The 13490-nt window shown below is 34.0% G+C and overlaps 1 protein-coding gene across 20 annotated transcripts in view; it reads left to right on the forward strand.

Moving 5' to 3' along the window:
* The window catches only part of SYNJ1 (synaptojanin 1), an 82471-nt gene that overhangs the window by 31132 nt on the left and 37849 nt on the right, over window positions 1–13490 (forward strand). For 8 of the 20 annotated variants that reach the window (XM_019730197.3, XM_019730194.3, XM_019730187.3 and 5 more), the window contains exons 7-13: window positions 366–427; window positions 1527–1623; window positions 2762–2931; window positions 3958–4039; window positions 6338–6490; window positions 8863–9028; window positions 11283–11306. In XM_019730197.3, the coding sequence (XP_019585756.2) occupies window positions 366–427; window positions 1527–1623; window positions 2762–2931; window positions 3958–4039; window positions 6338–6490; window positions 8863–9028; window positions 11283–11306 (754 nt within the window). The remainder of the gene's footprint in view (window positions 1–365; window positions 428–1526; window positions 1624–2761; window positions 2932–3957; window positions 4040–6337; window positions 6491–8862; window positions 9029–11282; window positions 11307–13490) is intronic. The other 12 variants (XM_019730199.3, XM_019730200.3, XM_019730183.3 and 9 more) reach the window with 2 other exon arrangements.

Here is a 13490-nt window from a genome sequence, read left to right on the forward strand (position 1 = left end):
TTGTTGATTTCCCAAATGACAGTAATATCTTTTGACTTACATAGAGCACGTAGTTTGAGCTTAAAATAAGGTAATGAATATGAAAGCATTCTTAAAAATATCTTTCATAAATAAACATTTCTGTTAGTTTACAAGTGTTTCATAATGGTTTAGCCTCTAGCTTATTGATTTTTTTAATGAGGTTGTGTTTTAAAAAATAAAAGGGGGAAGGAGAACTCCTAGAATTTGTTTTTTTAAAAGAATATCATGAATGACAATCAATTATCTGACTTACTGCTTTGTGTTCAACAAATTAATTACTGTATATTGTGAAGAGTGATATATTTTTTATCTACATGTTGCTTTTGGTATTTTTCTTGTCGTAGGTGGGATCTCATCGTGTCCGCATGTCGAGGGGATTTGAAGCCAATGCACCTGCTTTTGACAGGTAAGACTGATTATTTTTACATAGTGCTGTAAGTTTTGATACTGTTAAACACTGTGATTAGTTGTAATTATATTTACTGATTCATTTCACTTTTTTTGGCTCTAAGTAAAATTTCATTTGATTCTTAATTTAACTGGAAGATAATGACACCAAATGTTACGACTTCTAGAGGTGGTAGCACTAGGTGTGTAGGTCGTGATCTCTTGGCCTTAAAATTACCTGTCTAGGTGGCTGTCCAGTGCAGTAGCTGCTAGCCACGTGGAGCTTTGGAGCACCTGAAATCAACAAGTCCAGTTGAGATGTGCTGTAAATGTAAAATACACATTAGATTTCAAGGATTTAGTGCAAAAAATGCAAATTAAGATTACCTTATTAGTATTTCTTTTATATAATTGTTACATGTTGAAATGATATTTTAGCTGTATTGGGTTAAATAAAACATGTAAATTAATTTCATTTGTTTATTTTTACTTTTTTTAATGTATCGTCTAGAAAATTTAAAGGTATATCTGTGGCTCATGTCCTGATTCCTTTGGATGGCATTGCTCTACAGCCTCTGTAATGGTTAGAAGCTGGAGAGAAAAAAGGCTCTTATTTGGGACCTATCCCCCCCCCCTTTTTTAGCACTTTATTATTTATTTATTTTGACATTCAATATTTTATATTTCAGGTGTACAGTATAGCGGTTAGACATAAGGCTAGAGCTATTAAGGAGGTCTCTGAATAATCACAGGGGGATGTGATGTCCTCAGGTGTGAGGTGCAGCCCTCTGCCCCAGCTTCCTCCCAGCCAAGTGGATGGCCTGTGCACTGGGCTTGTCTGCCACCACCCTCACAGAGTGGAGAGGAAGCTGCGTGACTCCAGTTGCTCCAGCATAGGTGACAGGCTTAACATTGATAAGTCAGAGAGGAAATTGCATTAAGTGAGTTTTCATAAATTCAGAATTTTGAGACCATGTGGAATGAATTCGTATCTAATTTTCCCAGTTCCATCAGTTTAAACGACTACCATATAGGTTCTGTTTAGTAATGGATTCCTGTTTATTGGGGAAAAAAATTACCTTATCACTTGACATATGCTTATTTTCTTTCTTTAATAGGCATTTTCGAACACTTAAGAATTTATATGGTAAACAAATAATAATAAATTTGCTTGGATCTAAGGAAGGTGAACATATGCTAAGTAAGGCTTTCCAGGTAAGAATGGTATTTAAAAAATAATATAATACAGTAATCAAATTCTTCCAGGAAGCAAAGTCCTTCCTAGAAAAAGGTTGGGTACTTGTTGGAACCAGTAACTCTTTGGGACTATTTGGAAACAGTTTAGGGTAATGTTGCTCAAATTGGGATTCTGGAAAGCTTTCAAGGCAATTGATAGTTTTCTAAAATGGGCTTATTTATGTTGTAGAGAAGCAGAAGAATACCTCTTTCCCCCCAAAAGTGTTCATCTGTCTTTGGTAGCAAGATACCAGGCAGTGTCCTCCTTCATCTGTTCAGGGCCATGTCTATTTCCTAGAAACCACAGTCATTGTTTTAAACCCGTGAAATAGTGAATAATGTATTTGTGTACATGTAAGACTATGTCCTCTTGTACTGATAAGAGAAAACTTGAGAATTTCAAGTAAAAACCCAAAGAAATATCTGACTTCTAAGAAAAAATATTCTCCGTAAACACTTATTGGATCAATAATTAATTAATATAAATTACGGTGTTACATAGAATTATACACTTAAACAAAATGGTTAGAAAACATTTTCTTAAATTCAATCTAACGAAGTCCAGAATTAACTTAATTTTTTGGCTATTTTGTTTTAACCTTGTAAAATAAATATTGTTAATAAAAGATTATACTTTAGAGAATGACTTTTTATGGTAAGTTTTTAAAACATTTGTATGTCTTGAACGCCTATATAAAAAGTGAACTTTTAAATCTATGATAGGCTTTGTCTTAAAAATAAGCTACTTTATTTTGAGATTTTAAAATAGATATAAACAGTTACTAAGTTTGTGTTGTAAAAACTGAAATGCTAGTGGTTGGAAATAATTTTTCATTTTCTAAACCAGCCGAGAATATTATTTAAGTTCTCTGTTATTATGTCACCAAATCTCTCAGGTATAGTATATGAGGTTCTAGGAAAAATATTCCATTAGATATCAGCCAGTAATTTTCCATTTTACTGCCATTGTTGATGAAAGCTTTGTGAGATTAGTAAGAAAGATTTCAAGGAACCGTACTGAGGTTTTATTTTAAGATATAAAGTTCCATTTATAACATATATTACTAGGATCATATTTAGTTAACATTTAGATGAACATTTATCTTTTTACTTTCAGAGTCATTTGAAAGCTTCTGAACATGCTACTGATATCCAGATGGTGAATTTTGACTATCATCAAATGGTTAAAGGAGGAAAGGCAGAAAAATTACATAGTGTTCTTAAACCTCAAGTCCAAAAGTTTCTAGATTATGGATTTTTTTATTTTGATGGAAGTGAAGTTCAAAGGTTTGACTGCTCTATTTCTCCTTACTTTAAATTGGAACTTTGCTGTAATTTAAAAATTATTCTTAACATAGAACTCTTAAATTTCTTTTCTAAAATCAAAGTTTATAATTAAATATCTTCCTTTATTATATTTGATTTTAGGCTTTTTTTTCTTTAGAATCCATCAAGTAATAATAATCACTTACATTATTGAGTACATACCATGGGCCACACAGTGTACTTAGTCTTTACATGTAGCAATAACAACAATCGTAAGGCTGGGTTCTATTATTATCCCGTTCACATCTGAGGAAATTGAGGCACAGGCTATAATCTGCCCCAAGTCATATAACTAGAAAGTGTTAGAGATAGGATTCATGGGGCCCCAGACCTTAGGCTGTTGCCTACGAGGCTGTTCCACTTCTCTCTTAAAACTAATGTTTTAATATTTCTTGACCTCAGTAAGGACAACTAAATACAAATAGAAGTAAAAGATAATTGCTTATTGTCTGCTTTCGAATAATGTATATCTTTAGTTTTTGCATATGAAGTAGAGGAGAAAAGTTTTAAAAGACTAAAGTTCGGAATATATTGAGGTAAACTTTAGTAAACAGAGCTCAGATTTTTAGTTTTTTTCAATGTACAATAGAGATAACATCAGTAGAGATAATAGATTTTGGGTTTTTAAAATTCATTCCATACGTATTTGATTATCTTTTTTTTTATGTACAAAGAACTATGGTGTTACAAATCTGAATGTATGTTTAGCTCCTAACTACTGACCTAATTAAAAATAAATAGGTGTGGATGAATAGATATGTGATAAAGAATCCATGGCAAAATATTAACAGTTGTAGAATCAAGATGGTGGATCAATGGATGTTCAATGTAAAATTCTTTCATCTTTTTTGTATGTTTGAAAAGTGTAATAATAAAAAGTTGGGGGGAGAACATGGATGTTACCTTTTAATGACCTTAATTTTTCTGTTTTAGTTTTGTTGCTTTTGTTTCAAACTAGCTGTTTAACTTTACTGACTTTGTTAACAGATGCCAGAGTGGTACAGTTCGAACAAACTGCTTGGATTGTCTTGATAGAACCAACAGTGTGCAGGCGTTCCTTGGCTTAGAGGTAAAGAATAAATGAAAATGTATGTTTGTGACTTGTGTCAAATGCCTGTTCCAGTGGTTTTGTCATTTGTTTCTCATTAGTTAACGTTTTACGAAATAAAGTTATGTTTCATTAAAAGCATTCTTCTCTTTCAGTCTTCTTTTTTCCCAAATCCCTTTTCACTTAAGTGTTTCCTTTACCTCTAGATTCTTTCTTTGTGTAACTATCTATTTCCTTCTGTTGTTCCTTAATTTTCCCTAAAAAAAATCCCTGCTATTTATACTATGCCAGTAATTGCCTCTTTTTCCTGTCTTTTGGAAGAAGTAAATATATGTATATGTATATGTATATGTATGTATATGTATGTATTTGGCCTTCATTCTCTGTGTTGACTTAAAAGTCTCTTCGGAATTAGGGAGGATCTGTTTTTACATGTACAATTCTATAGGAGTATGTTTTGACAGAGCCTGTAACTAATGCAGTTTATGTGACATTTTCAAATCAGTAGGTATAAAAAAAAAGATCAGATGAAAATGCCATTGTTAGTAAGAATGAAAATGAATGAGGTTCAGCTTCTCTCACAGAGGTTTTGTTTAAACAAGTTTTTTTCTTTACCACTTATCCATGAAACTCAGTCTAATGTAAACACAGTCTCAACTATTAGGCAAACTGTAACAATGCAGAGCTCTCTAAGTCTTTCTATTATGCAACAACAGTTAGGGTCATAGGCTGCGGTGAGTCTTCATTTAATTCCATAGGAACTTTGCACAGTTCTCAAATGCTATGAAAACAGGAATACTAAATAACGTGTTCTTAGTTCCTCTGGTTAATGATCTTAAATTTGGCCAGACTATTGGTTAATTAGTTACTCTGCAGCTGAGGTTCTTTCTATCTCAAAAATGAAAGTACAGTGTATAGAATTGTCTGCTACAGAAATGTATTTTTCAAGTAACTAAATAAATTTTACTGTTTTGCCTTTTTTGAAATCTGTCATTGAAGTGCAACATCATAATTTATTTAGAAAATATGACAGAGACAAGAAAAGTAAAAACAGGCATTTAGAGTTGATCACATGGCTTAATTAGGTTTGTTTCTAGTTCTGTTTTTAAGTGGTTGAATGCATTTACTTAGAATCTGAGAGTAAGCTTATTGAAATGCTTCATAGTCTTCATTAAAAATATAACAGGTGTTACTTTTCAGAATATGACTTAGCTGCATATCCACTGTTGGTAGTTAGGTGTGGGAATACTCCCTTGTATAAAAATTGGTTAACTGCTTACCATATTTACTGGTAAAGTAAACAAAACCAGTTTTGCCCAGGTCCTTGGAGAGGTCTAAATGATAAAAAGGATTCTGGAGCTTATTTTGCTGTGTTCTTTCGCCATGCTAGCGAAGAACAGCTCTGGAATAAGTCGCTAGGTATTCATATAAACCCAGGTTAGGGTTTTTAAAAATATTATTTTAGTTTTGATCCTTCTAGAATTATGGGTAATCTCCGTATTATAGATAAAAGAAAACAAATGGGAAGAAGTTAAGTAAAACTTCAAGGCATAGAATATGACTGGATTCCAGATAAGAGAAACAGACTAGATCAGGATTGTGCATTTCTTTGACTTGGCCAGATTTCAAAGCTAAAATTCATTCCAAGTAAAGATGAGTGGCTTTTCTAAACACTTTTATTGTTACATGTGATGTAGGAGTTGTGGTGCCCAAAGGTCCTGTGTTCCTTGTGTGCTGTGTTCCCTCTAGTTCTCCTTTATACACATTACCAACGTAGATGTTAGTCATAAAAAACTGCATGACTTTATCCAGCAATATGGCTTAGTCTTTATTTTTGTGACGATTTAAGAGCAGCTTGTTTTTCCTCATAATCTTCTGACCTTAATTACCCACACTTGTAGAACCAAGTCCAAAAATTGAAGAAACTTAGTTATTTTTATATATATTTAGATTAATTAGGTAAATAATATTTCTGCTCTCATGCATGCTGTTGAATAATTAGTTCTTTTAGGTGAACAAGGTAAACGAGTATGATTTATAGGGATATTTTAATAAGATTATTTTATCATTTAACCAGAAAGATGTTCTTCTTACTACACAGGAGAATTAAGTTGCTTATAAGTTTCATTGATGTGGTATTTACTTTAAAAATTGAAATGGTGGGAAATAACACAACCTAGTAAACTCTATGTTTTCAGAATCCAGTCCCACCTGGTCCTATAACTACAGATTTTTGGTGTGCTTCTGGTAGTTCTTAAAAATTCACCTCATAATGAAGGTATTAATATACTTATAAAAGTTTCTCTTTTGCTGTTTTAGATGCTCGCTAAACAGTTGGAAGCTCTTGGCTTGGCTGAAAAGCCTCAGTTGGTGACTCGCTTTCAAGAAGTTTTTCGGTCAATGTGGTCTGTGAATGGTGATTCAATCAGTAAGATATATGCCGGAACTGGGGCTCTGGAAGGAAAGGCTAAGGTAAATGTTGGTCTGTCATAAAAGATCCGCTTTTTCCTCTCTTGATACAGCCTCTAAATGGTCTATTTTCAAATTAATAGGGTTTCTTTTAGGTATCTGTTTTAGAATTCTCTTATCATGCTTTTATTCCTCTTTAACTCTTCCTTCTATAGTGGCACTAATGATTGAAGATAGTTATTTCCCTGGTTTGGGGGGCTTTGTGTGTATGACACCTAATAGTAATCCACTAGGCCTATGCATGTATTGCTTACATTTTTTTTCATGATTTTTCCCTTGCATATTTGTTTTACTTTTTATATTTATTTTGATTATGAATGTTTTTTTTAAAACCATAGTCTTCCCCACAAAGGGTCCTATCTCATTTGGCTCTGTGTCCCCAGCACTCCCCAGTACCTATCATTTAAGAGACGTGTGACAAACGCTGGATGGATGAATAAATCAGTGAACAATTTATGCAACACCTCCTGTGAACCCAACATGATTAGGTCTTGATTTTTAAGTTTTTATTATTTTACTTAACTTACCTTGAAAAGGAGGCTTTCAAAATGTGCAAAAGTGTGAGATACGGACTTAATTATAATTCTGTGCCTCATCATTACTTTATAATTGCTGGTTTACCTACAAACTATGTTCCACTCTAGTGTTTGGCCCTTATTGAGGGACCTTGGAAGCGTGCTTGAGATAGTTTTCATTATTTTATATACAATGTTGACTTTTTAAGTTGAATTTATTAATAACATTTTAAATCTCTACAATTCCTCAAATTACTTCAGGAATAGAAACAAGAACATTTACCACTTTTATGGTTCTCCTTCAGCCTCTTCAGTATAGCCCCTGAAATTCTTTAAAGGCCATTCATCATCTCTAAGTCTTCTTTCGACTTCCAAATCTGCCTCGTCCTCTGTGTCCAGAGGTATTGGCCTTACCTGCAAAAGTTCCTTTTGTTCAACTCATAAAAATAATAGGTATTGACATCTACAATTATTTTCTTCTTAAATGGTTCCTCCTTTTAAAAACCTGAAATTATTAAACTTTCATTTATTCCTTTTAAATAAAGAACATAATTCTTGCTATTAAAACCTGATTCCCTACAACTATTCCTTAAAATATTCTTTTATGTTCTTTTGCCTTTTTGTTTCTGCAGTGACTAATATATGTACAGACGTTACTTATATTTTCAGTGGTCTTTTATCTAACCTGATAGATATAAATTTTACTTTAATATACTAGTCCGTATTGAACTAAAATCTAACATCTGAACTGTTCTTTCTTCTCCTTTCTCTGGGTTCCTTTTGATTAATTGCCTGATAATGTGAATGGTGAGTGTCTTCAAATAATGTTATTTGTGTGTGGTATCATATGGAAGGGAATAACATTTTAAGCCTCAAATTCTTGTTATTTTTTTAACAAACAAAAATTATATATTGCAAACCAAAGTTATTTTCTAAAAGGCAAAAGTTTTTTTTTTAAACTATCATCAAAATCTGTAAGATCAGAATAAATCTTCACAGTAACTAACATGCCTAAGTAAATATATGTTCATTGAAAATTAAAGTAAACTCTCTCACTCTAGGAATTAGCCTAAATTTATTATTTTTATTATTTATATTTACAAAGGCAGTAAAATGACTTAAAATATACAGACTATAGTATACATGTATTATTTATTTATGAACTGTAATTATAATTTTCTTTTTAGACTAGACCATCATTTTTATGTTCAGTTATAGCTTTAGCTAATGTAATTTATGAACAATTTCAATTTTATTTTTCTACCATTAAATGTACTTTGAAGTTTTTCTAAGAGTGTATAAATGCAGTGTATCCTCCTTTATCTCCCTTGCGTCTCCTCACCCATTCCATCCCCAAAGTCTGAAAGTTACGATGTAAGTTATTTCCTTGTTTTAAGTACACTTCAGTTTATTTTCTTCCACCCCCCCCCCCCCCCTCAGCCTTTTCTTCCGCCTCCCCCTCCCTCTCCGGTTCAGCCTCCTTGAAACTCCGGTTCATGTTGTTTCTCAGTGTAGTTGTGTAGGACACAGCTCCCTGGCCCGTGCTGGTATTAGCCTTGCGCTCCAGTTTATTTTCTTTATAGTAAACAATTAAAAAGATTTAGTGCTCTAAATATCATTAGTGGGTGCAGTTGAGACACTGAGCTTTTTCCCATCTCTTTGTGCAAAGCTGTTATCCCAACGAGGAAAAGAAACAGTGACATTTTGAGCCATTTAATGTGATAATTAGATATTCAAAATAGAATGATTAGGTCATTTATATTACAGTAAGATTATATAAAACTTGAAGTTTCAGAATACCTACTGGGTAAAAATAACAATATTTAGAATGAAAGTACATGCTCCTTTTCCCCACGACAGGCTGGAAAGTTAAAAGATGGCGCTCGTTCTGTTACTAGAACAATTCAAAATAACTTCTTTGACAGCTCCAAGCAAGAGGCCATTGACATTTTACTCCTGGGAAATACACTAAATAGTGATTTAGCTGACAAAGCTCGAGCACTTTTAACAACTGGAAGTTTGCGAGGTATGTGTACTTTATATTTTACTTTATGTTATTCCTTCTAAAAGTTCAAGAGGTGAATGTAAACTTACATAAATAATTTTTAGATTGAGTTGATTAAAATAATTTTGGAAGGATATTCTATCAATGTAATTTTTCAAAATTGCCTTCTGCAAAGGAAGTTTATCTCTTTCAAAATGTTTATGTCATCAGTAGTATTAAGCCATAAACTGAAGCCCATGCATGTTGTCTTTTATAGATTATGATTTAGAGGGTGAATAGTTTAAGTATTGCTAACTTTATATAAGGCAGGATATCATAGAAAATTCAGCTAGTAGAGCATTCGGTATCCTAATTATGTAGAAAACAAATGCTTTATTGAAAAAACCAATACCTGTATTGATTATTTTGCTAATCACCACCCCAAAAGTTTTCTATAACTTGGTCTTACGTTTTCATTGCTATTGAATAAATATTAAATCATATTAATAATTTAAAATATTGCTTATTATTGGACACTGTTATTCTCAATTTTAATATTTGACATAAATGTATGGTTTTCAGGATGGCTTTTATCTTTCACTGTCTTTTATTAAAATCAAAAGAATTTGAGCTTATATCAGTGAACATATATTAAGCAGCATCATGGAAAAACGCAACAGTCATTGTGGAACTTAATAAATTAGACTTCCTTAGTCCATATTATTTCTATTTTAACTTTTCAGCATTTTTATGTCTTCTGTTATCTCCAAACCAAATCTTTCAATTTTTCCTATTCAATTAGGAGAACTTGTTCCTCATCAAGTAATGTACTCTTGGATAATTACTTGGTCAAATAGGTTCTCCTGGATTCTTTCAGAATTCTGAATGGTGCTGAATGTAGTTAATTATAGTCAGCTCCTCAGGGCTCTGGAAGAAAGTTAGGGGACTGAGACCTAGGAGAGCTCTGAAAAACAAAACCTGGTCTTAGCAACTGCTTTTACCTTCAGGCTTTCTGTTTTCCAACAGTAGAGACTTACTGATTTGCATCATGTCACCTCTTTCCACCTGTGCCTACTTTGATGTGAAGGTATTAATGAGCAACAATTGCAAGTAAGCACTGAAGGAAAGAAAAGAAGTGAGGGACCTAAGAATTCCCGAACTCATCATCAGTTTTTTAGTTTCCTGCACATTTTACTATACGTGTGAAATATGCCTTAAAAAAAGTAGTCAGTTCTGCTATAACACTTGTTCTCAGAATGGGAATTTGTTCCAACATGGATGATATATTAGGGAACATTTTGAGCATAATGCCAGTTCTGCATGAGTTTCTACATTAGTTTCCGATTTCGCCGGCAGTAACACTAGGTAAACACAGAGAACTGCACCAGCAGAACTGAGATGAATAGAAATAAACAACACAGACATAACACATATGCACACACGTCAAACATCTCGCTGCCTCAGTTCACCAGGTGTGTTATAAGCCATACCCATCCACAGCTGGTGTTGCCACTTTCCATCCAATTTCAGAGAATCCTTCTTCCATCACTCACAATTACTCACAAGCTGCAGCCCTCTTGCAGCCTATTTCCACAAGCAAACTTCAGGTCTTTTTCAAGATGAAGTGCCGTATCTAAGGAGTATTCGTACACTTCTTAACTATTTAACATGTGTAAAACTATGCTATTGTTTTTACTGGGTTCCTTACTTTTTTGGTATGTCACTGCCTAAAGTTTTTGATTATTTTGATTGTTTTGCCCTAATCCCGTTTTCCCTGTGGCTGTGGGAATTTGCACAATTTTGCAAAGCATGGTTTTTTTGGAATTCATTTGTTTTGTTATAACTAAACTGATTGTACTTATCAACTGGTGAGTCCCAGAAAGAATCCTAACAGATGTACATTAGGACAGTATCTTTCATATGCTCAATATCCTCCGCCTCTTATATGTTCAGATTCATAGTCTCCCTCACGTGTGTGCATATACGAGCACATACACATACACACCTATAGGAGCAGCCTGAAAAGCAGGCCTAAGACCTTCCGATTGTGTAACTCCGACATCACTGAGTCACTGTAGGATTTTTCCTAGATGCAGAATGTTTGCATCAGCTATTGTCATTTATTTTTAATCTTTGGTGTCCTATAGCCAAAAAAAAAAAAAAAAACAAAGTCATCAAATTGACTCAAAAGAAAGAAATGAGACCATTTAGAATGTTTTGTCTTAACACTCTAGATTTTAACTGTAACTTGATGTTTTACTAATGATTCTTTGTTTTCTTCTTAATGCATCCATAGTTTCTGAACAGACATTACAGTCAGGTACAGTATAGAAAATCAATCTATAAATAAAAGCAGCTTTTTCTTTATTTCTCTAAAGTTGGTATTGTAAATAAATTAAGCCATATAAATGGAAACTTTCTCTTATTTTTCCCTCAGATTCTAACAGCATAAGTTGAAACCTGTTTTGATCTGAGAAAAAAAAATTAAGTTTGAGAAAACTAAGTCACTTCATTTAGAAGAAAATATGCAATGCTCTTTGTCATCCTGAAGCAAATGCTTAATTCCAATTAAGTATAGCTCACCTAGTTTTAATTTCACTCTTATAATTCAATGAACAAACATTAATGGTATATTTGACTCTTAATGCACTGATGGAAAAACCCAGATATGACTACTGTGGATGAATTTTAGAGTACTGTCTATGACATGACTACTCAGCAGTGTTTCTCACACATAGTGGAAAAGGCATTTGTGGGGACAGAGCCCCAGAAAGCAGTTTCCAAGCTCTCAGCCTCACATAGAAAGGTGTTGGCTCAGGTAGTAAATGGCCATCAACTAGGAGTGGATGGCCATCATCTGTGGCTAGTTGGCCGTCAGCTGTAACCAGTGAGCCATTGGCCACTAATATAACTGTTGTGGCTATGCTAGCAGAAAATGGGGGCTAGCAAGAAGATGGTGGCTGAGCTAACAAGAGCGGATTGCAGAGAGGCGGATGCCGCCAGCGAGAATATAGTGATATGACTCCCCTACTTATGGCTCCCTGGGTGTTCCTTTTTGGCCTCACCATATCCTGCGTTCTTGTATGGGGAGCGGGAGCAGAGACCCCGCAGGCCTCCCTGCATGACACATGGCGCAGCGAGCAGAGTCTCCCACATGACACCATATCCTGCGTTCTGGTGCGGGGAGCGGGAGCTGAGACCCCGCCTGGCACCCTGCATGACAGCATTGACTCATGTTCTCATGCTGTGGATGAAATCGTCTCTGTAACTATAAGACCTGCACTAAAATATGATCTAAAATCTTTTACAAAGCATCAGGATTGCTAACAAAGTTAGAAGAGCTAAGTGTGTAAGACCTAAAGGTCATTATTTTCTTGCCTTTCCTATTCTTAGATATCTCCTGCCTTCATTTTCTGGACAAAGTTTGTGATCTGGTCTTTAAACATGAATCTGTGGCGAAGGGAACAAAAGCTAATCTCTTGCCGGAAATGTAATGGGAAAAGACATCTTTTCTTCCCTTCACTTTAGATTTGATATCACTTAAGATTTGTTTTGCTTAGTTATTGTTCTGAATGTTTTGAGAAACTATTGGTTATTTTTTTGAGAAGAATGTAGGAAGAGAGCAAGCACTTCATATAGTTTGAGTTACATAATGAAATCCATTTTCTGAAATGATACATGGTGTTTAGGGATGGACATCTGTTTGAACATACACTCCTTTCTTTCTGCATGTTATGGACCAACCAGTTAAGAAAAAGCTAGGATTTTTAAAAAAAGTTTTATTCCATTTGTAAACTGACTTCGTTCACACAACGTGGCAACATGTTTTTTTTTCACACAATTCGTTATTTGTCTTGCTGATTATTTTAAGCTGTTAAATCATTATAGAACTTGTGTTTTGATATAGGAAGGATTAGAGAAGCTATTTTCATAGCAGTAACAATGGCAATGACTCCAGTTATAAACACCAGTGATTCTTTATCTAGGTACAGCCAGCTTTCAGTTAGCTACACCAACGTGCCAAAACAAATAATCTGCTTTCATTTCTCCCGACACCTCTATACAAGCAATCAAATCAAATAGGAAGAGGGCTGAAAATCTGCATGTCTGCCTCTAGGATCACAGATGGTACCAAGATGCTACTTGCCTTTTTTATTTTCATTCTCTGACAAAAGTGCTGTATCTTGGTGTCATAAAATAAGTAGTACCATAATAAAATAAGGTCATGTGGTGAAAGGCGAGGATCATTTTGAGTTTCTTTTCCTCTTTCCAGTTAACTGCCAGTTAAGTGCATGTTCTATTTTTAAATGAAAGTCCTCTTAAAGTTCCATCCACTTTAAGTGCCATAATTTAATTTAAGCAAAATCAGGTGTTGTTTAGAAGAAAGAAAGATACTGTGTTTCTCCAAAAATAAGATCTAGCCAGACAACCAGCTCTAATGCGTCTTTTGGAGCAAAAATTAATACAAGACCCGGTCTTATTTTACTATAATATAAGACTGGGT

The sequence above is a fragment of the Rhinolophus sinicus genome, chromosome 17 (genome assembly GCF_057876585.1).
Source record: "Rhinolophus sinicus isolate RSI-liver-muscle chromosome 17, RSI-T2T, whole genome shotgun sequence".
NCBI lineage: Eukaryota > Metazoa > Chordata > Mammalia > Chiroptera > Rhinolophidae > Rhinolophus > Rhinolophus sinicus.